Source organism: Pisolithus orientalis (assembly GCF_024613125.1).
Source record: "Pisolithus orientalis strain OTSU chromosome Unknown F5J12scaffold_6, whole genome shotgun sequence".
NCBI lineage: Eukaryota > Fungi > Basidiomycota > Agaricomycetes > Boletales > Pisolithaceae > Pisolithus > Pisolithus orientalis.
Window position 1 is genome coordinate 1,373,842 of NW_026260787.1, and position 27,098 is coordinate 1,400,939.

At 45.9% G+C, this 27,098-nt stretch overlaps 4 protein-coding genes across 4 annotated transcripts; 1 reads left to right on the forward strand and 3 right to left on the reverse strand.

Annotated features, from left to right (window-relative positions):
* Window positions 1-239: 239 nt before the first annotated feature.
* Window positions 240-4,102, reverse strand: F5J12DRAFT_781064 (uncharacterized protein; the record flags this gene model as incomplete). The annotated part of the gene is made up of 18 exons (XM_051742529.1): window positions 240-245; window positions 292-449; window positions 516-733; window positions 943-961; window positions 1,006-1,043; window positions 1,132-1,184; window positions 1,245-1,349; window positions 1,475-1,621; window positions 1,909-1,960; window positions 2,018-2,115; window positions 2,167-2,286; window positions 2,338-2,442; window positions 2,527-2,825; window positions 2,973-2,994; window positions 3,206-3,430; window positions 3,480-3,533; window positions 3,643-3,807; window positions 3,887-4,102. The coding sequence occupies 18 exons, from the start codon at window positions 4,100-4,102 to the stop codon at window positions 240-242; spliced, it is 2,100 nt and encodes a 699-aa protein (XP_051602870.1).
* A 6,653-nt stretch (window positions 4,103-10,755) lies between these two features.
* On the forward strand, window positions 10,756-11,930 carry F5J12DRAFT_781065 (uncharacterized protein; the record flags this gene model as incomplete). Its single annotated transcript, XM_051742530.1, has 4 exons — window positions 10,756-10,929; window positions 10,980-11,390; window positions 11,452-11,648; window positions 11,843-11,930. The coding sequence occupies 4 exons, from the start codon at window positions 10,756-10,758 to the stop codon at window positions 11,928-11,930; spliced, it is 870 nt and encodes a 289-aa protein (XP_051602871.1).
* Window positions 11,931-21,513: 9,583 nt separating this feature from the next.
* F5J12DRAFT_781066 (uncharacterized protein) lies at window positions 21,514-23,065 on the reverse strand (the record flags this gene model as incomplete). Its single annotated transcript, XM_051742531.1, has 5 exons — window positions 21,514-21,660; window positions 21,707-21,909; window positions 21,960-21,969; window positions 22,448-22,712; window positions 22,947-23,065. 5 exons carry the CDS (start codon window positions 23,063-23,065, stop codon window positions 21,514-21,516), a joined length of 744 nt encoding a protein of 247 aa, XP_051602872.1.
* Window positions 23,066-26,277: 3,212 nt separating this feature from the next.
* Window positions 26,278-27,056, reverse strand: F5J12DRAFT_781067 (uncharacterized protein; the record flags this gene model as incomplete). The annotated part of the gene is made up of 4 exons (XM_051742532.1): window positions 26,278-26,444; window positions 26,646-26,782; window positions 26,827-26,952; window positions 26,998-27,056. Coding segments are annotated over 4 exons (489 nt in total), but the record flags the coding sequence as incomplete, so codon positions are not given.
* Between the last annotated feature and the right edge of the window lie 42 nt (window positions 27,057-27,098).

The following is a 27,098-nucleotide window of genomic DNA, read 5'->3' on the forward strand; positions in this document are numbered from 1 at the left end:
GGATGTCAAGCAAGATTCAGGTGAGTTCATTAACATGGGTACCTATTATTTTCATCTAGTATTTCTGACAGTAACACTCAAAATCTTTGAATTCCTGAAATCTCCAGCTCACAACAAACAACCCATGTGCAGCTCTGAATGTGGTGAGAAATCCATTTCTTCATCATTTTTAATACACCATTGAAAGCTATGTCAAAGGATGCAGCAGGTAAGTCCATAACATCAATTTTTTCAGTCAACTAAGTCTTTGTGTGTCATGTGGCATGCTTTATTACTATTAATAATACTTACCAAGGACTGGCTCAGTGGTCTTGTGAAGCTGAAATCATTTTCAAGCTGTGAATTGACTGGGGAAGGTGTGTTTTGGGTCTGCCATTCCTCCAGAAACTGACATTCACCCAAAACTGGGTTTAGGTTCATACTTTGGTGTCCCCTAGAGGCACTATGATCTGTCAAAGACAATAATGAGCTGCTTTCTTGCATACTATGGGAGGAAGACACATTTTGTGACCCACCTGGCCCACTGGAAGCTGATGCTATTAATTGGCTGAACCTCATGTCCATGCTCACATTACAGGACCACTCAGGTGGCCCACAGTTGGGGGGACCCTGGAACATGTTCAGGAGGGAGCTAGGAAGGTGGGGGATGCATGGGCAGTGAACAGAAGGAGTGGTATATGTGGGATTTGCAGTAGGGAGGGTACCCAGGGAGGGATTTGCATAGGGATTAATTCTGTATTATGCCTGCAGACAAATTTGAACAATCCTATACTATAACTGTATGAACAGACTATCTGGCTGGATGATGACTGGAGAAGGGACAAGTGACACAGTATCTGTCTGTACTACACAGTGTATGAGCTGCTGTCTGCCAGAACTGCAGCCACTGAGGCTGGCTGGACTCCAGGCAGTGTCAAAGAAGCACAGCATTACATAACCTACCTCAACAAAGGTGGATCACCTGTCAAAGTATGTTCTATCTACAGTCCTATTGTCTGCCCATACAATACCCAGTACCAGACAAAATCTCGTTTCCGCAGTGACTGGCAAAGCATCATTACATTACTACGGTTTACGAAGAACAACAGGATCGATAGCGAATAATAAGAACGACAACTACCCTAGACACACAAAATCACCCCAAGGGCACCTTCAATTTCGTCGTATTGGGTTAACTGCCAGTGCTACGGGGGAAGACCGGTTAAGCGATGGAAACCCAAAAAGAAGAAGTGAACAGCACCTACATCCAACCTCAGCGTGCGAGAACTATTGACGTCCTGACCTCGGTATATCCCCACAAGGGAGAGTCCACGCTCGTACAACGACCCTTGGAGACTGATCACAACAAACTGGAATGCATCGGATGCGTGCGAGAGGATACAATTTGGAACCTTGGCGGCGTTCGTATTGTCCAATACTGCGTCGACTTCGTCCAGCACGAAGAATGGTGTCGGTTGGTAGCTGCAATACACACTAGTTTGTATATTCCTGGTACCTTTCTCATAGCGAAGAGGAGTGCTAAAGCGGCTACTGTTTTCTCTCCATCACACAATTGTTCCATATCTCGGAAACGCTTCATGGGTGGCATAGTGTGATACTTTATGCCAGCGGCGTAAGGCTCCTATCAAGCCCTTTGTAAGAGAAAGTAGTATACAACAGATAATCCGGAAATTTTACCTTGCTGTCTTCCAGACTGAGGTATGCAACACTTCCATAGGTGTGGACTTGCCCTTTGTCGGTTCGTTGTATGCAAGGTCTATTCGACCAGCGATGTAAATATAGGCTTTGGGTAAGAAGCTCATACCTAAGGTTACAATAGCGCGGTATTGCGCTACATGAAAGGTTGACGTGCCTCCGTCGCTTGACATCGTTGAACTAGTCTCGAGCTTTCTCCAAGTCCTTGCGCACCTTTTCAGGCGCTTTCTCAGTATCTGTAAACTTAGCCTCCACATCGTCTAGTCTACGTGTCACATGTCACCGACCAGTAGGCACCATAACATCAGAGATTGCCTCCCACCTTTCTATCACTTTGAGATATGGCGCCATTCGCTCTATTTCCGAATTCAGCTTCAGGATGGATGAGTCGAACCGTGCGAGCATCTCTGACAAGCTGCCCTGGGTGCAAATTTGTACAATATTCATCGCAATACGAAAACCAAAACTTACCTCTCTCCTCGTCGTCCAGGGCGTCGAGGTCAACCTCAATACCGTGTCTTGCACTTGTTTTGGTCCCTGAGTACCCTCCTCGTCCTCGTCCACATCCATAGCAACTTCTTCACGGAGGTTCTGTTGGAAACGTTAACAGTAACGCTCGTACCATGCGTCAGTTTACGTTACCTCCTCCATGGAGACGTGTTCCAAATTGCCTAAGCTGATGTCTTCAAGTCGACACTTGCGATACAAAGCCGTGCGTTCAAGGCCCAACTTCTCCATCTCGTCGTTCTAAATTTGCATGAGCATGAAGTGGGGGATGTGAATTACCTTACGTTACCGGAGGCCAATGTCTTTCAGCGCCTGATCAAGTACTTTGTCTGAGCGGGCATGAACTTTCTTCGCCTGCTCAACGGTCTTATTCTTCTCTTCTTGGATATGATTGGGCTCATCGGGACCCTCGCGAAGGCGTTCCAGTGCTTCCAGAGCTTCGGCAATTTCCTCCCGCATGCGGCGCTTCCCTTCCTCAAGCTCAGCCACCTTGGTGTCCTCTTCTTGGGTTTTCCGGAGGTTGGCTAGGCGCGTCTGGGTCAGCTGTAACTCCTCTTGTTCAAATTGCGCCCTGATACGGGCAAGCCGGTCGTCAGACCATGTTGCCACCCAGGATGAAAGGACTAACTAACTAACGCATCAGCCGTGCAATTTGCTGACAAATCTCTTCGCTGAACAACTTGTGCTGTACTGAGACACGGGATGATGAGCCTCTAATTCATGAGGAGCGTAGGTGGTGTAATACACTAATAAATGCGCATTTTCCTCACCTGCTACTTCTTCCGCAGCTCGCTGTGCTTACCACAGGTTGTGACAGAGCCACTCTAATTTGGCTCGCTGACGCTCCTCATCTTTTGCCACAAATTGTTCGTGTAGAGTTTCTGTGTGATGTGCCTTCCGAGTTTAATGTCTAATTTTCCCGTCGGTCGTCACCAGCTTGGGTTACTATGTATGTATGCTGGTTGAAGACGATTCGTCAGCGGTCTCATTGGTCGTACTGTACCTTGGAATCAATGGCTTTCTCGGCCTTCTTGATCTCCCCCTCCTCTGTGAAGACTGTTACGCGCACTTTGGCGTGTTTGCCTGGGTTGTGTCGAGCTTCGTCATCGACTCGCTGTTCACTTCGGAGACCTGCGAGAGCCTTGGGATTTCGTTTGGATATCGTGAGCATTTGCTTCGAGAACCTTCTCGATGTGAGATAACTTGTATAATGAAGCATTAGTTTGTCCTGCCAACGAACAAGGGGCAACACTACTTGCAACAACGATTGTACATACCCTTTCGCGATGGAGGCCCTCAAAGCGTTTTGCTTCTCCCTTTTGTTCCTTGTACTGTTGAATGCGGCATTCTCAGTCGCCCATTCCTGTGCCTCCTTGCCTTCTTACTCGGCAGCCAACTCTACGAGCCTTTATACCTGCTCGATAAGACGCATCAATTCACGCGGTGATTGTGATCCACAGCTTCGACGTCTCCCTGGAAGTCTAGGGAGTTCTTTGCTTTCACGAGAATGTTATGGGATACGAGGGCTGTGTTGTATGCCGCAAAAATGGGGACTCGATCATTGAGATCTTGAGACGGCACGCAGAGGCACCAGTAATTGAAATTCTGAGAAGGGATTATCATCCCAGGTGGCAAGAGCAGGATGCATGGACATATGTGGGCTGGAACCACCACTCTTTCTTACCTGCATCCTCATAAACAGCAAGTACCCAAGCCTTCTTTGCGCTCCTTCCCGCTGATCCTCGTCCCCATCACTCTCCTCCCTGCTTCCCTGGTCTCGAATGGGTTCTGAACCATCCACCCGTGCCCTGGCAAGTCTCCCCTGAAACACGAGATCCCTGAGTTGGCTACTCTGCAACTGAGCGCTCTTGACGCCGAGCGTGAACGAGACGGTATCCATGAGATTGGATATCCGGCACCATTAGGGCCTATGGCGGAGGTGAAGTGTTTGAATGGTCCAATAAGCTGGTACCCCCTACATTCACTCCCAGGACCGAGCCGACCAACCTCACGATCTAAGTAAGCTCCAACCTTATGTATCGAGTGACATCCCAAGGTAAGGCAGGTTCTGCAAAGTCTCCCCAAGAAAATTAACCCCTCTACTTTCGTGTGTACTACACTATGCCTGCCCATCAAATTCAAATTACGGGCACCTTGGCCCTGTGATGCCAACAGAACTGTGTAGAGCATATTTAAAGCAATAATATTCCAATACCCTAGATGTGTGCTTGAACTGCATGAATTCACAGCTACGTTTTTTTTCTTTCTTTCCCTGCAGATCCGGTAGTGCAAACATATTTCTCCTTGTCGAGGCGCAGGTATGTATATAGTTCTAGCATTGAAGAATATTGCCCTCTCTGTTCCATGGTGCTCTTACTCAGTAGCTGCACAGCAGAGGTTAGGTCTCATCATTCCTGGATGTCAGAGTGATGCATACATTCTGTGTTCCCTGGTATCCTTCATGCTGTGACCAGTGGTTGCTGTGGTTGTCAGGACTGAACACTGTCCTTACACTGTCTTTTGATGCTGTCATTGTGGTCACCATCTCACTGGTCTGCCTTATACAACTTCCTCCTTGGCATTAATGACCCATCCTTGGGATAGAAGGCATCTTGATCTGCATGTCAGGGACTGAGAAAGGGAGCCCATGGCCCTTCCATCCAATGTAATGTGATGGGCCAGTGTGTAATATGAGCCCATGCACCTGGTTAGGCTGTATGAGATGGTCAGCAGAGGCTGACAATCAGCTGTTGGTGATGGGCCAGTGGAGGTTGAGCCCATGTATGGCTTGTGCACATGTGTTACATGAGAGCCATGAACCTATTGTCACCTTGTAGTATGGGAGAGCCCAACTGATGAGTGTCACCATGTAGTACAGCTGAGCCTGAGAGGAGATGTTGTCATGCATCAGGAAATTAACACTTTACTATTTTTGACCTTTTTGTGACTTTTTTTGTGACTATTGTGACTATTTGTGACTTTTTGGGAAGGAACCTACTATCTGTACTTTTTTTTAGACCATATACAGCAATTTGAAGAATGAAAAGAGAACAGAATCTATTGAGACAACTAAGTGATGGTATATCTAAGCCAAGAAGACTAGAAAATGTCTGAAAATTCAGAGATATTGAGCCACTAGTATGATGCACACTGTCTGAGAGAAAAATCACAATATCTCTTTGGAACCTCCATCAATTTGAATGTATGTGGTATCTACTGAAAGCTATGAATTAGGTGGTTTGAACAAGACCAAAATCAGCAGGAAAAGTGCAGCCATGCCTGCAGCACCCTTGGCAGCAGTTTTTTGGAGGGATGGTGGTCTGTTAGATATATATTTTGTGACAGCAACAATGTATCTAACAGACCCTACCTCCAGCAGTGGTTCCCAGATGTATCTAATTATGGTTATGCTTCTTGAAGTGATCCACCCCTCCCCTGCCAAATCTGGATATGTCTTCTGCAACATAAGTGAAATAGGGTAATTTACCCCTATTCCCTATGCTTCTGACAGTGTTACTGATAATCCCTCTGTTGACCCTCACTCAACCATCTTGAGAGCCTCTCAAGATCCTCATCCAACCATCTCAAGAGCCTCTCACCAACCTCCATAGATACACATTTATCATTCCAATATGGCATCCCATGGCTTCTGAGTGATTGCATAATCAATATGTGGTAACTTGTTACAGACACACAGTGACTCAATCATCTTGGGAGCCTCTCAAGAGCCTCACCCAACCATCTTGAGAGCCTCTCAGCAACCTCTGAAGATATATATTTATCATAGTAACATAGTAACCTGTGCATCTGAATGATTATGTAACCAAGATGTGTCATTGTTAATGAATCTGAGATCTGTGGGCCCTGAGATCTCAGATCTGACCTGCACTTCTTTGTGATTATGTAATCAAAAAAGCGGACTGAATACCCTGCTGTCCCCTGGCTTTTTCAGCTTCACCACACACTCTCCCTGCCTTGTGAGATGTTCAATTGAGTTCCAATGGAATGTTTGTATGTTATTTCATAGATACACATGCAATTTTGATCCAGTTAAGTGCCCTGGAAGGATGCCAAAATAAATAGGGGTAAAATGCGAACTCTGCCCGCATTTTTGCAATTATTGACATATGAACATGTGGATTGTGTCCCCAGGCATCCTTAACATACATCTACGATGTATCAAAATCCCAAGGCATCAGCACCAGCCCTTACAGAGATATAATTAGTTCCCCTCCTCCACACTGTATGGGGTCCAGGCTAGTATCCTTGTCATTTCTGGGTTTTGTTAGATTGCTACTGTCATTTCATACCTCTCTATACCATCCTTCTGTTGTCCAACCTGTCCACTGAGTGCCCATTGCATAGATGTGTTACAACTTTGCTAGACTCTGCTTCAGTCTTGCAGTGCATACATGGAAATGGAGACCAGGAGGCTTTCGCATTTTTGGCATTTCATGCAGCTATATTATAGTGTCATTGCTATCAGAGTGTTCATTGCATCAGCCACATACTATCTCTACAGTATCATGTACATTGGAGTGCTGTGTGTTGTATTATTACAGATTTTTTACATGTTTTCAAAGTCTCCTAAAATCTTCGGTTACTTTCCCACGCTCTTCAGAAATCATTTTATTTCCTGCTTCCCCAATCCTGAATTGATGGACTTGGAACTCTAGATACTGGTAGACATACTGGAAAAGAACCATTCCAAGGTATTACATCACAAGTTATCCATACAGGAGTCCCATGGTGGCCATATCAGAAAAAAGAAAGATAGTGGCCTGACACCTCATCCTTCAACTAAACTACCCAAGCCCTTCTAATTAGACATTTTACTGTATACCCTCCATAGGCCCAATGCATTAGAAAACCCAGAAATGACAAGGATACTAGCCTGGACCCCATACAGTGTGGAGGAGGGGAACTAATTATATCTCTGTAAGGGCTGGTGCTGATGCCTTGGGATTTTGATACATCGTAGATGTATGTTAAGGATGCCTGGGGACACAATCCACATGTTCATATGTCAATAATTGCAAAAATGCGGGCAGAGTTCGCATTTTACCCCTATTTATTTTGGCATCCTTCCAGGGCACTTAACTGGATCAAAATTGCATGTGTATCTATGAAATAACATACAAACATTCCATTGGAACTCAATTGAACATCTCACAAGGCAGGGAGAGTGTGTGGTGAAGCTGAAAAAGCCAGGGGACAGCAGGGTATTCAGTCCGCTTTTTTGATTACATAATCACAAAGAAGTGCAGGTCAGATCTGAGATCTCAGGGCCCACAGATCTCAGATTCATTAACAATGACACATCTTGGTTACATAATCATTCAGATGCACAGGTTACTATGTTACTATGATAAATATATATCTTCAGAGGTTGCTGAGAGGCTCTCAAGATGGTTGGGTGAGGCTCTTGAGAGGCTCCCAAGATGATTGAGTCACTGTGTGTCTGTAACAAGTTACCACATATTGATTATGCAATCACTCAGAAGCCATGGGATGCCATATTGGAATGATAAATGTGTATCTATGGAGGTTGGTGAGAGGCTCTTGAGATGGTTGGATGAGGATCTTGAGAGGCTCTCAAGATGGTTGAGTGAGGGTCAACAGAGGGATTATCAGTAACACTGTCCATCAGAAGCATAGGGAATAGGGGTAAATTACCCTATTTCACTTATGTTGCAGAAGACATATCCAGATTTGGCAGGGGAGGGGTGGATCACTTCAAGAAGCATAACCATAATTAGATACATCTGGGAACCACTGCTGGAGGTAGGGTCTGTTAGATACATTGTTGCTGTCACAAAATATATATCTAACAGACCACCATCCCTCCAAAAAACTGCTGCCTGAGGTGGCCTGCAGGACATGGGTAATGATAGTAGATTCCTTCCCAAAAAGTCACATTAGTCACAAAAAGTCAAAAATAGTAAAGTGTTATTTTTCTGATGTGAGGAATGGTGCAGCTGTGGTTTGAATTGTCATTGTCAGTTACAAGCAGGCTGGGGAGTAAGTGTCATCATGGACTATGGGAGAGCCCAATAAATGCATGTCACCATAGCATACAGCTGAGCCCAAGAGTAGGAGTCATTATGGAGAATGGCTGGGCAGAGGTTAGAATTGTCATCATGGGGTACAAGCTAGCTGTGGGATTAGAGTGTAGCCACTGCAATATGAGTAGTCCCAGGTAAGCCCAGAGTTGGGTGTCCCCAGAAGGTATGGGTGGGCTCAGCCCCTGAGTTCACCCCTGGCAACACTGTCATGCAAGCCAGCCCAACACCAATGCCATGCTAGCCATCCCAGCAACACTGCCATGTGGGCTGGCCCACCATCAATGCCATGCAGGCCATCCTGGGACGAATGCCATGTGAGCTGGGCCAACACCAATGCAATATGAACAGGCCCATTACCAATGCCATGCAGGCCAGCACAACACCAATGCTATGCTGGCTGTCCTGGCATCAATTCCACATGGGCAGGCCCAATACCAATGCCATTCAAGGCATCCCAGCACCAATGCAATGTGAGCCAGGCCAACACCAACCCAGGACCAATGCCATGGAGGCTGTCCCAGCTGGCACTGATTTAATGTGAACCAGCACAATGGTAATGCCATGGAAGCCATGCTGGCACCAATGCCACATGTTCTGGCACTGATGTATTGTGAGCTGGCACTGGCACCAGGTCCATGTGTTCCAGCACATCCCAAATACCATGGGGCCATCATACAGGCCATCCTGGCACCATTGGAATGTGTTCCAGCACAACACCAATGCCATGGAAACCATCCCAGAACCTATGCCATGTATTCTGGCACATCCCCAATACCATGAGGCCTATCATGAAGGCCATTCTGGCACCATTGTAATGTGTACCAGCACTGGACCAATGCCATGGAGGCCAGCCCAGCACCAGTTCCATGTATTCCAGCATATCCCCAATGCCACAGGTCCATCATGCAGGCCATCCCAGCACCTGTGTAATGAGTGCTGGCACATCCCCAATGCCATGGGGCCATCATGAAAGCCATTCTGGCACCATTGTAATGTGTTCTGGCACAACACCAATGCCATAGAAGCTGTTCTGGCACCTATGCCATTGTAATGTGTTCTAACACAACACCAATGCCATGTATTCCAGCATATCCCAAATGCCATGAGTCCATCATGCAAGCCATCCAAGCACCATTGTAATGTGTTCCAGCACAACATCAATGCTGTGGAAGCAGTCCCAGCACCTATGCCATATGTTCCAGTGTGTGACACTACCTCTGGGTAGCATGTGAACAGGGGAAAGCTGAAGGGGAATTCCCTAGGCTCAACCCAAGGGGTGCTGAGTAGGAAGGAGACATAGAGTGTGATGGTAGAGTCGGTCGAAGAGTTGAATGTAGGGCATGGAATTTAATTCCACAGAGTTGGAGGTAGGAATAGACTTGCTTTTGAAATTCTGGGTGACAATCTTGACCTGACAAAGTAACTCCGAGATGAATTAAGTGCATGGGAAGGGAAATGAGACACAGTAGATGCAAGGACACAGATATGAAGCAGACACAGTAGATGCAAGGACACAGATACAAAGCAGACACAGTAGACACAAGACTCTTTGAACTCTTTAGACTTGCATATGACACAGATGGTGAGTCCTAGAAAAAAAATGATGATTCTTTTACATCACTGAGGTGGAATTATATAGTACATGGATAGTAAGGTACTGATTGGAGAATTGTGGGGCAGGTAAAGCAAAATTCCAAAAAACAAAAGGGATGATGTGTCAGATGTCAAGGCCATACAGCAACATGTGAAAACAAACTGTAAAGTAATAACTGAGAAAGACCAACAGGGAAGATGGATATCTTCCAACAGGATGAGTGCACACTGTACCATGGAGTGGAATGCAAAGGGTAGAGGCTGCAGATGCAAAAGGGGTTCTTGCATTGTGGAGAAAGGTTTTCAGGAAAGGAATGAGAGGGGTAACTGGAGTTTTTACTGATGATCTATGTGGTTTCCTGGCTATGTGGTGAGGCAAAGGTTGAAGTGACATGACTGTGGAATTCCAGATAGACATATGTCAGATTGATGTTGACATGGAATTCTGGGATGATGACTGGTGTGTGTTATTGATGGACAGGGGAGCTCCAAAGGTTTGATGGGCAATGCAGCGCACAAGGCAGATGTTAATTCTGAAGATGACAGGCATGGTTGGTGGTTGGTAATGGTGGGATTTTGGTGTTAGCATCCCTGTTTCAGCCTTGGGGAGTATACCACTCCCTACACCTCCCAGGGTCTTTGAATGCTGACTGTCCTTGGTCAGAGGTCATTGAGTTGTGACAGAAGGGCAGTGGAGATGCAGAAGGTGATGTAAATGAAGAAGGCTCATGTTTGGCCACATGCCTTGTTTGAGAAAAAACTCTGCACCCAGATAACATGTCAGCAGCAACCCTGCAGAATTAGACAAACTCGCCCAGAAACCATCTCATTGTCAGATTCACCCTTGTTACTCCACCACCTTGTTCTCAGATACTCACTACCCTCACCAACTACTATGCAAGCTTACTCCATCAACAATGCATGTCCCATGTTCAGCATGAGGGACCAGGTGACCATGGTGCTTGCTGCAGCTCTAGGGCATGTCTGGGACTTGATCAAGGCAGTGCCACAGCCAGAGGAGAGATTGGAGACAATCTATGTGTGGGTGGAGGACTGGGACAAGACTTGGGTGAGTAAACCTTCCACTGCAGTGTGTCATGTGTTGACAGAGTTCCACAGGCCAGCATTAGCTCATGGTGGAAATACATCAACAACAATGGAATTATTGTACTGAAGGTTTGTGATGAGTGCATGCACAACTACACTGAGGAATCTGCAATGTGCCAAAACCTTTTAGTCCCAGGTGCCATTGCCATCACTGACCTCCAGCACCCAGTAGAGCAAAGACAGATCCACATCAATGACATCTTTGAAGACTACCAGGAGAGGGTAGAGTTGAGGGCACAGCTCAAGGTGGAAAGGTTGACAAGAGAACCTTCTATGCACATGTGCAGACAGGCAGCAACAGTGACAGGTGAAGGTCAAGGCTGTGCACCCAGCAACACTGAAGCAGGGGAGTCTTCAAGGGGGACTGGACAACCAGTGAGGCAACAGACAGATAGCACAGGCAAGGGGAAGGGCAAGGAAAAGGTATGTCCTACCCTCCAGGAAACCCTGAGTGCAATGGCTAACATTCAGAAAAACTCTGCAGGCCACAGATGAAGTCAATGAGCTGGAGAACAACAAAGGTGACTGCCCACCCAACCCTGACCTGCTGAAAACTGGTGCTCTGGCACCCAAAGCCAACCTGCCATGTAGGGAGTGTGTGAAGGTCTTCCTGGGGAGTCATGCAAGTGATGTAGACAGGCCAAGCAGAAGTGCAGCCAGTTGCTCAGAGTGGGTAGGAAGGTGAGTACAAGCTGACTGCAACATGAAGAATGAGGGCACTGAACCATAACTCAGTGCAAGAATGCTGGAAGTGGAGAGATGGCTGCTGGGCTGTCGCATAAATGGGTCAAATCAATAATGGTAATGGCAATGACTGAAACCCCAGTGTCAACCAGGTTGAAACTTTGAATCCCTGCTCGCAAACCACCTCCCAGGCAAAATTCCGAACTGTCTCCCAAGCACCCAACACCTCATGCTAGTCCCCCTTTGACCTTGAACATGTCTCCACCTCCTGCACCTTGACCACCACTTTTCCTTCCATCAGCAACCCCTGCACCTCGACCTTGCCCTGGGCCAACCCCACCACCAATGGACAATCTGGGAGACCTCAGCAATGGTGGACTCTTTGGTAGACCAATGGGATTATTGGACAATCCACCCACACCCATTGTCAGCACACAGGACGAGTCCAAAGGTCCCCCAGTCAAAGAAACTCCACCAGTTGCAAACCTGAGCAAATCGACTGCACATGAGGCTCTTGCTGAGCACATCTGACTGTTGGAGGGTAGGGTGGATGATGAGGAGTTTGAGTTGACCCAGATCCACCAGATGCTGGGACTGTTGGCAACATGAGTAGAGTGACAGATCAGCACAGTTCAGGGAGCTGAAGAGGTTGAAGGATCAGCTCAAAGATCTGTAGGTACATGTACAGTAGCATAAGTAGACTGCAGAATTTATTCATTTTATTTTATTTTGTGAGTCTTTTGGTATTTTGAACAGGATTATCGCTAAGAAGGGAGCAGGGAAAGAGAGTGAATCGACAAGAGACAAGAGATGAGTGGAATTTTTTTTTTTTTCCTTTTTCCTGAAGATGGTTTTGTTTCATATGAGACGAAGAGGGTAAATATATAAGCAAAAGGGAAAGTGGAGAACAAGAGGGAAGGAAAGAAAGAAACAGATAGAGAGAAAGGTGTGCTACTCATCTGATTCATCCAAAGGGATGCCAGTGAGTGCAGGGTCTGGTAGCAAATCATCTTCCAAGCAATCTAAGTTGTATGCAGAAATTCCAGTCAACTGCATGACTTCGATATGAGAGTTGTTCCACAGGAAATAGGGGTAAAGATGGAAGGTGGCAAAACAGAATTTGGACATGGCACCATCTAATTCTGTCAGGATGTATGAGCCTCCTTTGGTTCACTGAACAACAATCATGGGGCCTAGGTAGTGTGGTTTGGTCTTGTGATCTAGTTCTTGCTCAATATGTGAATTCTGCATGAGGATGAGTGACCCAGGTTTGAAGTCAAAGTCTTGGATGGTGTGTGCAAAACAAGCAATGAAGTCTTTGACTGATGCAAAGTGAGACTTCAGAATGAGATCCTGGATGTGAGCAAGGCCTTCTGAATGTTTCTGGAGTTGTTGAGCATGATGGGCAATGAGTTCTGTTGCCAAGTAAAATTCTGCCTTGAAAGGGGCTAAGAATGTTGCCTTGGCAATGTCAAAGGGGAGTCTAGGTTCGACACTGTGAGCCATATAGAACAGAGAAAACTGAGTTGCCTTGTGAATTGTAACCCTCTCTGCCCAGAACACTGTAGGAGCCACTTCTGACCACTTTGATGCTTCTCCACTGCAACTCTTTACCAACACCTCCCTCACATTGAAATGCTGATGCTCAATGACTCCATTAGCTTGTGAGTTATAAGGTGAGATTTGTATATGGTGAATTCCGAAGGTCTTGGAGAGCCAATTGAGGGCGAGGACATAGGGACCACCATTATCTGTGATGATTTCTGCAACAGCACCCCAGCAGCACAAGATCTACTGGAAGATGAATTTTCTGATGGTCTTGCCAGTTTCTGCATGAAGCATAGCCCACTCTGGATAACTAGTGAGTGAACAGCAAGCTTGGGTGACATAGCAAAATCTGTTTGACTTCAGCATTAAGAACATGTCCATATATGCTTTAAAGAATAGGGGCTCAGGGATGGTGATGACTGGCAGAATATGTACACAATCCAAATGGCATATTTGGCACTCATGACATGTCTTGACATACCAGCAGATGTCCTGCTCTAGCATAGGCCACCAGAAATGAGTCAGCAAATGCATGCAGGTCAAGTAGATACCCTTGTGTCCTAGCTCATCATGAGCCTGATGAAGGATCCCAAGTCATTTGTGAGGGGCAACTACTAGTTGGTGATGTCCTTGAGGGTCTTTTCTCCACAGCTCTCCTCCTTTGACGAAATACCAAGTGGCAAGATGCACCAGGCTTTCCAACTCCCCTTCCTCCAATCCTTCTGGCATCTTCTTCATCTCCAAAAATTCCTTCACCACTTTCAACCTCTCCTCTCTCTGGATCACTTTCTCTGAGTGCAGAATTTCCATCTCATAGACACTTGGCAAGGTTTATTTGGAGGAATAGATGCCTAGACTCAGTGACAAGATCAAAGGTGAGTCTGACAAGGTACTCAGAATTTCCAGAGGGTAAGGCTGAGACTTGAATCAGGCCTCCCTATGGTTCAACAGCTTGACAGCAAAGGCTCCATACTCATCTATCCAGTCCTCATAGTCCTCTTCCCCATCCTCATCTTCTTCTGCTTTCAGTCTCCTTGAAAGACCATCTGGTGCTGCATGCTTGTGTGCAGGGACATGTACAAGCTCAAAGTCAAATAAAAGAATTCCCACAATCCAGCAGTTGATGGTAGTGTTGGGCTGTAAGTTGGGATTGTTAATCATCCCCTTTATATATCACACATCAACCTCAACAACTAAATTCTGCACACTGAAAATGTGAAGTCTGACATCATGTAAAGTGCAGAAAAGACCAAAGAGCTCCAGTTTAGCTTGACTGTAATGGCATTCACGGTTGTTGAGAGTTGTTGAGCCAAACCTTGCAGGGTAGCATTTTTCATCTTCCCCCTCCTGTATGAGGAGGTATCCTATTGTGATATTCAAAGTGTCGACTGCCAGAATGACCTTCCTATCAGAGTCGTAGTTGGTAGTGCATAGTACAGGGGATGAGATGATAGCTTGGCAAAGATAATCCATGGCTTCTCTGTGTTTGTCACAGAATTCAAAGAAAACATCTTTCTTGGTCAGCTTGATGAGGGGATGTGTGTGTTTAGCGAAGTTTTTGATAAAGATCCTTCAATACGAGCAAAGACCTAAGAATCTGTGCACTTCAGTAATGTTTGTGCAGTAGGGCCAGTCTTTAATCTTTTGGACTTTAGCTTCATCTGGGGTTCTCCCCTCAAATGACACCTTATGCCCAACCACTATGATAGACAGTGCAGCAATGATGCATTTCTTTGCTGAGATAGTAGCTCCTGCATGATGTAGATGGTGTAAGATGCAGTTGACATTCTGTAGGTGCTCCCAGATGAAGTGTCTGATCCCAGAATTTTGTGGGATTGTCTGGTAGGAACCATCAGAATTTTGGTAATGGGATTTTGGACCTTTGATTGGGCAATCATCAATGAAAGGGATGGTTACTTCAGGGATTTCATCCTTCAATATCCAACAGATGTCTCTGTGGAAAATCTGGACAGCATTTGTGTAGCCCATAGGTAACTTAGTGAGTTGTAGAGTACAGATAGGAGTTTGGAAGGTAGTGAGGTCATGGTGATCATTGTGTATGGTGCAATGATCACATCTGACCATAAGATCCAAAATTCCATAGACAGAATGGCAAGCAAAGGCTTCAGCAATCGAATCAATGAAGGGGGGAATGGCTGAGTCCTGGATAGACATGGCATTTAGAGGTTGTAAGTCATGGACAAGGCACAGAGATTTTCCATCCTTCTTGACTATGCAGAACCATTTTGAGTGATAGGACAAGGTAGATGGTTTGTAAACTCCTGTGGAAATCTTTTCTTTGATGATGTTAATGACTTCACAGAAAATAGCAGGGGGAATAGGAATATTTTGCTCAACCCAGGGTTTGTAGGCTAGCATAGGTATCTTCAGGGGTGGGAACATGTCCTCTCGAAAGGTCCCTCTTTCCAAAGCATCCCAAGCAAAGGCAGCCTCATGTGTCTTGACCAGCCATCATACTAGGTCTAATTCTGTAGGCCAAAGGAACCTTGCTGGGTCCAGATCAAGCTTGTCAGCTCTTTCCTGAGTAAACCTGGAACCTGGCACAAATGGTGGGGGATGAGTAGGTAAAACAGGCAGATCCACAAGTGGGTCTTTGGCCTCCCAATGCTCTACCCAGAATTCTGCTGGCATTGACATTGGTACTGGCCTCACCTTCCTTGCTACAGGTGTGTACTTTAAGACATGATAAACAGGATCAAACTGATAAGTAGAGCAGAAGGCAGAGATTGTCAGTGGAGAAACAGTGGTAGCAGTTGAAAATAAGAAAGGGTCAGTTGGAGAGATGGAACTAGTATCAAAGGGTAGTAGTCTTTGAAGGTAATAAAGGAGGATCAGAAACATAGAGAGAACACACAGAGAAAAGATTATCATGGCCTCCTTGCAATCCAAACAAGTCATTGACCAACACTAAAAACCCTGCTCAGGCTGTTTCATATGGTGACACATTTGTTTTCATGTGAACAAGTCTTCTTCATCTTCAGAATTTATGAAATGTGGAAGGGGATGCAGTCTGTTGCGAGGTTGTGTCAGGATTAAAACTTGTTTCCTGGAATTAGGGTCACGGATTTCTAGAGACTGTTCTCCATCAGGGAAATCACAGAGGATGCTGGAGAGTAGGCAGAAGAAGGGTCAACCAAGCAGTAAGTTGAAAGGTGCATGGTCAACAACTTGGATTTGTAGATGGGCCTCAATGTTTCCTATGTGCAAGGTGGCATTCTCTATGACCCCAAGGGTGCTTTCTTTGGATTGGTTAGCAGCCTCCAGAGTCATAGTCATGTCAGTACAGAGGGGGGCCTCTAAGGCTTCCCACAACTCCTGTCACAAGGCCACTACCTGACATCTGCTGTCCAGGATACATTTGATGTGAAGTTTGTCCATTAGGATGCCATCAACAGTGCATAATGGCACAGTAGCAAGGCCTACACACTTCCCTTTTGTGTCTCTGACCCAATACTGTTCATAGGATGCCCAGGTAGCAGAGGCAGAAGCTTCTGACACTGTTTCTAAACTCCTAATGGTCATCTTCTTTGTCATGGCTAGCTCTCTAACCTGCTTGTGAATCTCCAGGCTGACAGCTAAGAGATCTTTAGTGGAAATTTCCATCTTCATGTCTAAGACTTGGTCTACAAGTCATTTGGTAGCCACTGCTTTGTTGAAACTGCTTTGATAATGGAATTGAGGTGCAGAATTTGTCATAGGCTTGGATTTCTGGAGATCTGTGGGACTATAGATGACCAGAGTTTTAGTAATGGCTGGGATCTCTTTAGAAGGGATGGAATTGGTTGGTGTGGAATTAACAACTGTCTTAGAGGCAGCTGGCATGCCAGCAGGTGCAGGAGCAGCCACTGGGGTTTGCTGGTGACAAGCTGGAATTTCTACACCATCAAAATGAGCATTCTTCTTCTTCTTGATATTGTTCTTCAATTCTTCTACCTGAGCATAAGCTCTCACTAAGGTGCATTGGTCTTCTTCATTGGCATCCTCCTCAAGTTCTTCATTGATTAGGTAGGAAGAAGGGTACAAGTCAACCTGAAATTCTGGGGCTTCTTCATTGCTGAAGAACATCATGCTGACAAGATGAGGTGGGGTATCACAACTGCAAGAAGAACTCAACTGCTGACCAGGTTGTTGTACAGAGATGAGATTGGCTGAGGCAATAATGGATTCATGCATGGCAAGGAAGTTGTCAATCTTCTCTTTAAAATTCTGGCCAGTGGCTGTCCTAGGGATGTCAGAGCCATCTGGCATGAAAACTCTTCCCCCAATCAAGGAGCATTTCCCAGTTTGTATGTATTTGTGGCACAGTGCACACTCTGCAGTTCTGTGGCCATCTGTTCCTCTGCAGAAGAAACACCATGGATTGAAGGAACAATGGAATTGGCCTTCTTGACCTTGTTGAGGAGGCAGGGCAGAAGCAGGTTGCTGGGTGACATGAACATACTCTTGTTTCAAGATAGTAGGAACAGTCAGTGAGGAAGATGGAGTGGAATTCTGGGGGAACAGTGCCAATGAATCAGGCTGAGGGAGATTTTGTTTTGCTCCACTGAGCAGGTAGTTAGCATGCTTGTAGACCAGATTGAATGAACTCCTAAGGCTTGTTGGTGTCATGATCTAGGTCAGAAAGTTGCAATCATGTGAGCAAGGAATTCCAGAACCTCAGGGGAAACCCCTTGAGGAATTTCTCATTGATGTAGTCATCAGGAAGTTTCTTCTTCTGGATGAGGCCAAGGATGCATCAGAATTCCCAGATGTATTTACTGAGATCTTCCAGCAATCCCATAGGTTTCTGAACTTGATGGTAGAGTAAGGTTTCAAGGTCGGCTTTGGTATAGTGATGATCTTTCACCAAGGCACCTGGATAGTAGTTCAGGAGTTCTTTGGAAAATGTGTCCCAGTCATTGAAGCCATTGGTTGCAGCATCTAAGGTGGACCAAAATTCTGCCTCATTGTGATCAGCATAATGGATGACCCAGTGGATTTTATCTTTTCTGGTGTCAAGGCCAGCTTCAACACAGAGTTGTTCAATGTCTTCAAGGTAGCAAGTGATGTCTTCAGTATGACTGGAGAACTTCAGGGCTTTGTTAGAGCCTCTGAGTGGCATGTCTCTAGCTCCAGACATTATGTGAATGGATGCAGAATTTAAGTGTGGGGCAACTGAGGTATTCTGAGTGGGAACTTGGGTAGGGGAAATGATAGCAGGGATTAAAGTGAGCAATTGCAAAGGGATAAGAAGTTGTTTGGCAGCAAGTTCAGAATTACTAGATGAGGAGGATGAAGAAGAGGTTAGTTCCAAGAGAGGCAAAAGTTCATGATGCTCTGCAGGAGGATCAAAGGGTTCATCAAGGTTGAAACCTCCTGGAAATGCTGGGTAACACACTGGGGACTCTGGGCTCTGAAAGATCTTTTGGATCAGCTACTGGAATTAAGATTTCTGATGAAGAAATAGATAGTCTGTGGAAGGGCTCTAGGAGCTCTTCGAGTTCAGTTCTTTGAAAAGTGGGTCATAAGGATCTCCTTTCCAGATCTACAGACCCCTCATGGTGGGCTCCAAAATGATGTGTGACACTACCTCTGGGTAGCATGTGAACAGGGGAAAGCTGAAGGGGAATTCCCTAGGCTTGACCCAAGGGGTGCTGAGTAGGAAGGAGATGTAGAGTGTGATGGTAGAGTTGGTCAAAGAGTTGAATGTAGGGCATGGAATTTAATTCCACAGAGTCAGAGGTAGGAATAGACTTGCTTTTGAAATTCCAGGTGACAATCTCAACCCAACAAAGTAACTTTGAGATGAATTAAGTGCACAGGAAGGGAAACAAGACACAGTAGATGCAAGGACACAGATATGAAGCAGACACAGCAGACACAAGACTCTTTGAACTCTTTAGACTCGCATATGACACAGATGGTGAGTCCTAGAAAAAAATTGATGATTCCTTTACATTGCTGAGGCGGAATTATATAGTACATGGATAGTAAGGTACTGATTGGAGAATTGTGGGGCAGGTAAAGCAAAATTCCAAAAAACAAAAGGGATGATGTGTCAGATGTCAAGGCCATACAGCAATGTGTGAAAACAAACTGTAAAGTAATAACTGAGAAAGACCAACAGGGAAGATGGATATCTTCCAACAGGATGAGTGCACACTGTACCATGGAGTGGAATGCAAAGGGTAGAGGCCATAGATGCAAAAGGGGTTCAAAGGAATGAGAGGGGTAACTGGAGTTTTTACTAATGATCTATGTGGTTTCCCAGCTATGTGATGAGGTGAAGGTTGAAGTGACATGACTGTGGAATTCTGGATAGACATATGTCAGATTGATGTTGACATGGAATTCTGGGATGATGACTGGTGTGTGTTATTGATGGACAGGGGAGCTCCAAAGGTTTGACAGGTGAGGTGGCACATGAGGCAGATGTAATAATTCTGAAGATGACAGGCATGGTTGGTGGTTGGTAATGGCAGGATTTTGGTGTTAGCATCCCTGTTTTGGCCTCAGGGAGTATACTGCTCCCTACACTGGCACATCCCCAATGCCATGAGGCCATCAGTCAAGCTGTCTCAGCACCAATGCCATGAATGCCATCCCAGTGCCAATGCCATGGAGGCCCACCCAGACATTATACCATGCCATGCCTGACCTGCCTGACCTCCCAGGAGCAGGTCCACAGTGTATGTATATACTGGTACCAGTACCATGCTGGAGATGCATGTATTACCACAATGGTGGCTCTGGTAATGACCAGAAGACTAGCCAACTACCCAGTACATTTAAACTGTGAATTCAATGCCTTACTGCCTCCAGCAAGCCAGAACAATACCATGAAAGTCACCATGCTATACAGCAAAAACAATTGAGTTATGCTGGCCAGTCATCATTCAATCATCTAGGTGAACCATGACTCCATTAGCCCTTAGTGCTTGTAACACCATGGCCTTGGTACAGACATCACCATACCAGATTGGTTTTCCAGTATCTGAATCATACAGTAACAACTACCAGTAGCAGTAGCTACTTCTTCCTGGAGATCACATTTTGACAATATAGAATATATTGCTGCAGCTAACAAAGTACAAGTACAAAGACAAAAAAAACATGAATGGGTTGCAAAATGACAAGTACATTGATGTTTGTCAACCTCCATCCTACCTTCCTGTCTGGGTGCTGATCTGACTGCTGGTGGTGGAGAAGTAATAGAGATTGCCAGACCTCCAGCAGGTCCATGCACAGCTTTGATATTCAAAGGAGGCACTTCCAAGCTGGCACCTCCCTCAAATGAAGCTGGGGGGGTTCAGTGGACTCCTGTCTTGAGCTGCTTCAGGATGATTGAACCTCAACAACACTGGTTGCAGTGCAAAGTTCCACCATGACCAGCATGTGAGGTACTGGTGTAGGGTTGGAAGTAGCATGAAATGGGATGAGAGGATGGTTAAGCATGTCTGGGGCTGGGAATAGGTGATTATGGATAGCATCTGCCACCCAATGGAGAGCAGCAAGCTCAGTACAGGTTATTTCTATCTCCTGCCTCATGTCAGCATTCTCCCACTTGAGGATGGTAACCTCTTCCTGATACTTGTCACAATGGCATGGATCATCAGCACCAGTTGTAGTAGTTGGTGCTGGAGTGATGGGTGGGTCTGTTGCAATGCTTCTTGCATGAGACTGTGACTAGGATAGCCATGATGGAGTAATAATTTCCACTACTCAATAGAAATATTAGTTCAACCAATTAGCAAAAAACATAGGACTGTGAATAACTCACTGGGGTGGCCAGTCTGTGGGCCAGGGGATGAATGACAGCTTGTTACTTTGGATGGATTGGCAGATTGATTTCAGCTTGGTGCCCTTTGACATTTGGCTCATTGACCAGTGGATGGAGCTGGTGCAGCCAGCATTGAAGTGGTGGGAAGGCCAGCCATGTCTTCTGGGGATCATTCCCAGTGAGGCCTTGAACAGGAGGCTTTTCATTGCATCTCAGACTTGTCTCCCCTCCCCTTGAACAAGCTGCATGAGTATTTGGTACAGTGGCATTGCCAGCATGCCCTGCCAGCTAGCACCATACAGGGCCAACTCCTGTCCCAGCATCTCACACACCACTCAGCTTCCAGCACTACCTCCGCTGAGTCCTTTGAGCCTCATCCATACCCAACTCTTTCCCCTTACCCTTATCCACTGGCTGTGCCTGGTGCTTGGCCCTCAACAAAGGCCCAGTAAGCTCCTCCATGACCTTGTAATATGGGTGAGACTTAGGCTGGTGGTAAAGGCAATACCACACATGATCCTTCACATCAGCCTCTCAGGCCATCATCATCTGGTTGAAAGGTGGCCACATCTGCATGGCAAAGATTGTTGCTGGGTCAACCATGTGCATATCGATAGCAATAAGATGTGGAGGGATCTTGAATGCCAGGGGTAGATGTTCAACAACCATTTGGACCATTCCCTACATAGATGTCAGGAATGGATATCATGGCTGTGATTTCACTTACCAGCTGGGCCCACACAAGCTGAGCTGCTTTGCCCCAGTGCTTAGTGTCCCAGCCCCAAAGTCCTCTCAGTGCCTGCATTGTAACCCTGGCAGCCTCCTTGACCATCTGCTTGGCATTTTCAGTGGTGATGACCAGCTGGATGTTGTTGGTAAAGCTTTGGTGTGCAGGTGGTGGGTGCTTGAGCAGTGTGGTGAATTCACTGGCTAGCATACACCATTCAACAGGCTTGAATAAGCAAAATACAAATGCTCACTCCAGTGATGCTGTGATTTACAACAGTCAATGTACTGGTTTAACCATTGAACATATTTTGGTGGGAGTAATGTATGGCAATTGACAGTCATTCCACTAAGTGTTCATTTCCATTATGTATGCACTTGCACATCCTGCATGATGACTGGTGAAAAAATATTGTGTAATACAATCTTATCACTGGTACTGAAATCATTCTCAAACATTGGTGTAATCCCCATGGCACCTACAATGTTTTGAACTTTCATATGGCTCCCAGAAATGTTAGATTCAGTTCTGGCAGTCCAGATAAACTCCATAAGTCAACTGGTCCAAGGACCATTACTTCTAATGACTGTGTGCAGTAATTCCATCATGCCATGATATGCAGCAGCTTGCATATCTCAATGAGGATGAGGAAATGTTTACTGAAGATGACCTGCTGGATGCTCCATCATCCCTGTTATGTGAGCCACCTTTTGAGCTGTCCCCAGCTCAAACAATATGCACAACCAGAATGGAACCCTCCTTCCAGTCTGCTGGTTTGCCCAGATCACCCTTGATAGAGCCAGCATGGGAGTCATTGGCACCATCTCCCTCCTCTAGCAGCCCATTGGTTGAGCCTCCTTGGGACTCCATATCAACACACCTCTCTGACAGCACCCTGTTACTTGAGCTGGCATGGGACAAATCACCACTGCCTGTTGCCCCAGGTATGCCATTGCATGAGCCACCTTGGGGGTCACCCCCACCATTCCAGTCCCCACCAGTCAGTCTTTTACAAGAACTGGCATTTCAGTCACCTGCTGCCACAAGATCATCAGCTTACATCTACCCAACTCATGCAGCTGGCCAATCATCACAACCATTCATCCTATTGCCTGAGCCCCAATTTTGGTCCTTAACTCCCTCTGGGTCACCAGCCTGTCGAAATCCTATCCCAGTTCCCAGCCCAACAACATTTGCATTGCCTGGCAGCAATTTCCCTGGTCTTTGTCAACCTATGGACCTTTCAGACACTCCTGCATCATTCAGCTCCACATTGATACCACTGGCTAGATCCCCATTGCTGGTGCCAATCCCATTGTCACATTCAGAGCTTTTAGCAGTCTCCCAGGAGTTTGCCATACAGCCAGGAGTTGATACTCCACAAACCAAGCACAAGTCCAGAAGTTCCTATGCAACCATAGCTAAACATGTCTACCAGTTCAAATGTCAAGGCAGATCTCCAGTATCATGGCTAGGAGTGGGGCATGTCAGCCAGACATCAATGCCACACACAATGCCAATCTGATCACTGCATATAGGTATTATGCCAATACCCTGGTGGATGCAACCAGGGAGTGGTGATCACATGTTGAGTGGAATGCCATGCTTACCAGATTCTGGCAACAGTTAGCAGATCTTCCAGAGGAAGAGCCAGCAGGTGTAGGCTACTGTCTTAAACCAGACCAGCTTTAATTTGTATATTTAACTCATTTCAATGAACATTATGTTGAATGGAATTGGAGAAGTGCACAAATTGGCTGCAATTGGATTATGACAGTGGGTTACAGTACATGGTAGCTATGGGGCTGGTAATTCACCAGTGATTCTTGCACTGTGCACTATATATGGTTGTTGCCAGTCTACTGGAAAACAGTAGGTACCAGCCTCAACTCTACCTTTGCCTCCTCATGGTTGGAGTAGGATAATTATCATCTGGCCACTGTGGGGGCCTATGATTCCACTCTGGGCAATGAGCCACACCATCCTCTTCTGCTTGATCCAACAGTCCATCTTCCCTGTCCATCACATGGTGTCTAGGCCTGGCAGTCAAATTCCTACCCACTGGATCAACTCCTGACATAGATAAGTGTGTGTAATTGTGTTATGGATGTATACATATGATCATTAGGTGATATGACCATCTTATCATTCTGGGCTGCTGTAGAATGCTGTAATGAGAGGATTAACCAAGTGTGCATGGAAACCAACCATTGGATCTGATTCTTGGCTTGGGCTTGGGCTTCCTTGCAGTTGAATCACCACCATCATTGGCATGATTGTCTGATACAATTCTATCAGCAATATTCATTGTTGCCAGATACCACTTACCAGCTGGCTTGGGGTATGCAGTAGCTGTATTGTGCCAGTCTGATGTGAACTGGTTCTGTTGTCTGTTGTCCTCCTGTGCATTGGATGTTCCAGTGGGATGATCTTTGGCACACAATTCCAAGGTCATGTTAGGGTTACCAGTAAAGAAACTGACCAGCTCTGACATACCATCTATCCATTGTCACACACCAAAGGTGTTTGGTGAGGTGGACATGGATACAGCTGATGAATGGAGATAAAGACCATAGCCCTCATGCGAAGAAGGACAGCCAGGAATGTCAGCAGTCATCCCTTGCACAAGAACAAGTCATCAGTGCCAGAGAAAAAGAAAGGGAGCGAGTTAAGTGCTGGCTAAAATTCTTAAGTGCCCATGTACAGCATTCCGGTTTTCAACATATCATATCTCTGCCATTTCTGCAGATACAGAGACTATTCCCACACTTGCTTGTAGTGCTCAGCCATGCAGTCTTACCTTCCAAAATTGGAAAGGATTTGCACACTCCACACATTTCTACAGCACTCCCTCCAAAAGATGCTCATTTTGCTAAATTCTTCTGATATGGCTGCCTCTACATCAATCATTTCACTTGTCCCCTTTGCTAGGGACCATGGCTACATATATCTACCAAGAGTTCCTACCAGCTTCCATCCTGAAGCATCCTGGTACATCCCACCCTCATCTGTGCCCTCTCAGCCCATCCAGCTTGGACAGCATGTTCTTTTTGTCAGTATGACCTCTAGGAGGATGTTCTTTGGTCACCTCAGGTCTGTCATTTGCTTGGAAAGGTCTTGTGTGGTCATTTCAGTCTCTCCAGTCCAAGAAGCATATGGATCCTTCCTCCCTGCTCCCTGCAATGTCTTCATACTGGCCTCATCCATCATTCTTCCAAGATTGCAACAGCTACAGTATAATCTACTGTTCCCCACTCTCCCTGATTGCATCCATGATGAGTATGATGCACATCTTGCCTCCTTGTTGCAAGATACAGCAGAAGACACTCCCCATTCATCCTCTCTTCCAACAGAGCCTCATTCATGAAGTTTTTATTTGCTTCACTGAGAGGATGGTTTGGGGGGGAAAGTTGTGATCCCCTATGCTCCTGTCACCCCACAGACCCCCAAAGCTTGACCCCTGTTGACATCTGACTTGCCCTGTCCACTTTTGGATGTACTATATCGGTATCAGATTGGTGCTGCCTCTCTGTCATCCCACCTTGGCCTAGAAGTGATCTCTTTGAGATGTGACATGCACAGCCTCCCCCTAATGTGATTCCAGTGTGCTTTCTCAGTTCCTGACATCACTTGACTCATACTTTGATGTTCTGACTGTCTTTGACTCACCTATTGCCAATACTTACCAATCTTTTGACTTTGCTTACTGATTCTTCCCCTTCTGGCTTGCTAATCCTTACCAATGCTTACCAATGCTTTCCAAGATGATTACCCATTGCTTACATTCCTTACTCATCAGTTACCAATCACTTACCAAGTGTTTGCACCTTGTTTTCCAAGGGAAACACCCCTGTACTGTATATAAATCACTGTACTTAGATAGCAAAAAAAAAGGAAAAAGATGTCAGAGAGCCCCTCTTGCTTGCATTTTATCATCACTCAGTAATTCATTCAGCAGCTTTGATAGTTGAGACTTTATTAAGGGTCTAACTATTGTCTACTTTGCTTATCCTTGTCTATCATTGATATACTTCACTCCAAGCCCTCCCTGTGCTCAGTGCAGCTTAGGACATTGAATTAAGTTGTCATCCATCCTTCTGTAGGCTGACAGCAGTCTACCCTATCACATTCTCTTGCATTCCTGCTTCTTCTTCATCAGGAGCACCCCCAACCCTCAGCACTCATCTTTGAGTGTTGTAGCTTGCAAAAACCCTCCCAAAGAACAGGTTCTACCATCTAGGTACCACATAGGCACACCACCACTTGCTCTTTTTGTCTTTTGTGTTGGTTTTGGTTGGTTTTCACCACTGAACCATACTTTGACTCACACCATTGCCATTTGGTGGAAGGTTTTGTGGGAGGAACTGGTTCCTCCTCCAAGTGATGTCTGCAGTTGGAGCCATCAATGGAATTTACTCAATGTGCAATCAGTTATGTATATCCAAATTGACCATGACCTCACCTTCCATCCAGGGTCTCCAGCATTGGTGTTTTATGACCAGCTCCTCCAGGGAACCATCCTGAGATCTCCACCTTCAGAACCAGAAGACATCTTCTGGGTGCTCCTGCTGTCACTCCTTCCAGAACTCCAAGGTTTTGATTAGTTCATGATGTGTCAGCCTGGTGGGCTCTTTGAATGGGATATTGGGAGGAAGATACTTGGAAGCCACATAGGATGCCTGGTTGTCAGCTATTGCAGCCCAAGGTACACTGGCATTCATCTTCCCACAAGCCAAGCCTGTGTTTAGATGTTAGTAACTCATTGACCATGGAAATTGGCATGTATGATAATGGCTGGTTATGAACACCCTCATGATGTCCTTTAATTCCAGTGTCTGTAAGTCCAAGAGATTTGGAAGAATGGGTGTGCCATCATCATTGGTGGACACAGAGAATTGAGACCACTTTTTTCCTTTCCACACTTTTACTGTGGTTTGACCAGCCTCATCCTCTCTGCTGCCATCCTCCATACCATTGGCCCCAAAGGCCTTCTTTGTGTAGGCTGACCACTTTCCATGAAGGTCTTCCCAATCTGAATAGAGCTCTCCATCACCCAGCTTGTCATTGAAGTCATTCCTACACCAGTCAGATATGGTGAAGCCTGTCAGGAAAGCACTCACACTCCAACCATCACTTCACCCTCCTTATCCTTCCATGCCAACATGATCACCACTCTCATCCCACACTGCTTCCACATGTCATATGCAAACTGTTTTGCATACTTCTGGCCCTTACTTGTTGCCACCCTGCATTTAAGTTAGTATTGCCCATGGGAGAACTTGGATGCTTACTCTGCCTGGGCTTTGGGTGGTGGCTTTCTCTCATTCCACTCTTTTGCCAAATGGGCTGCCTGGTCCAATTCAGCCTTGGTCAATGACTGGACTACCTTCTG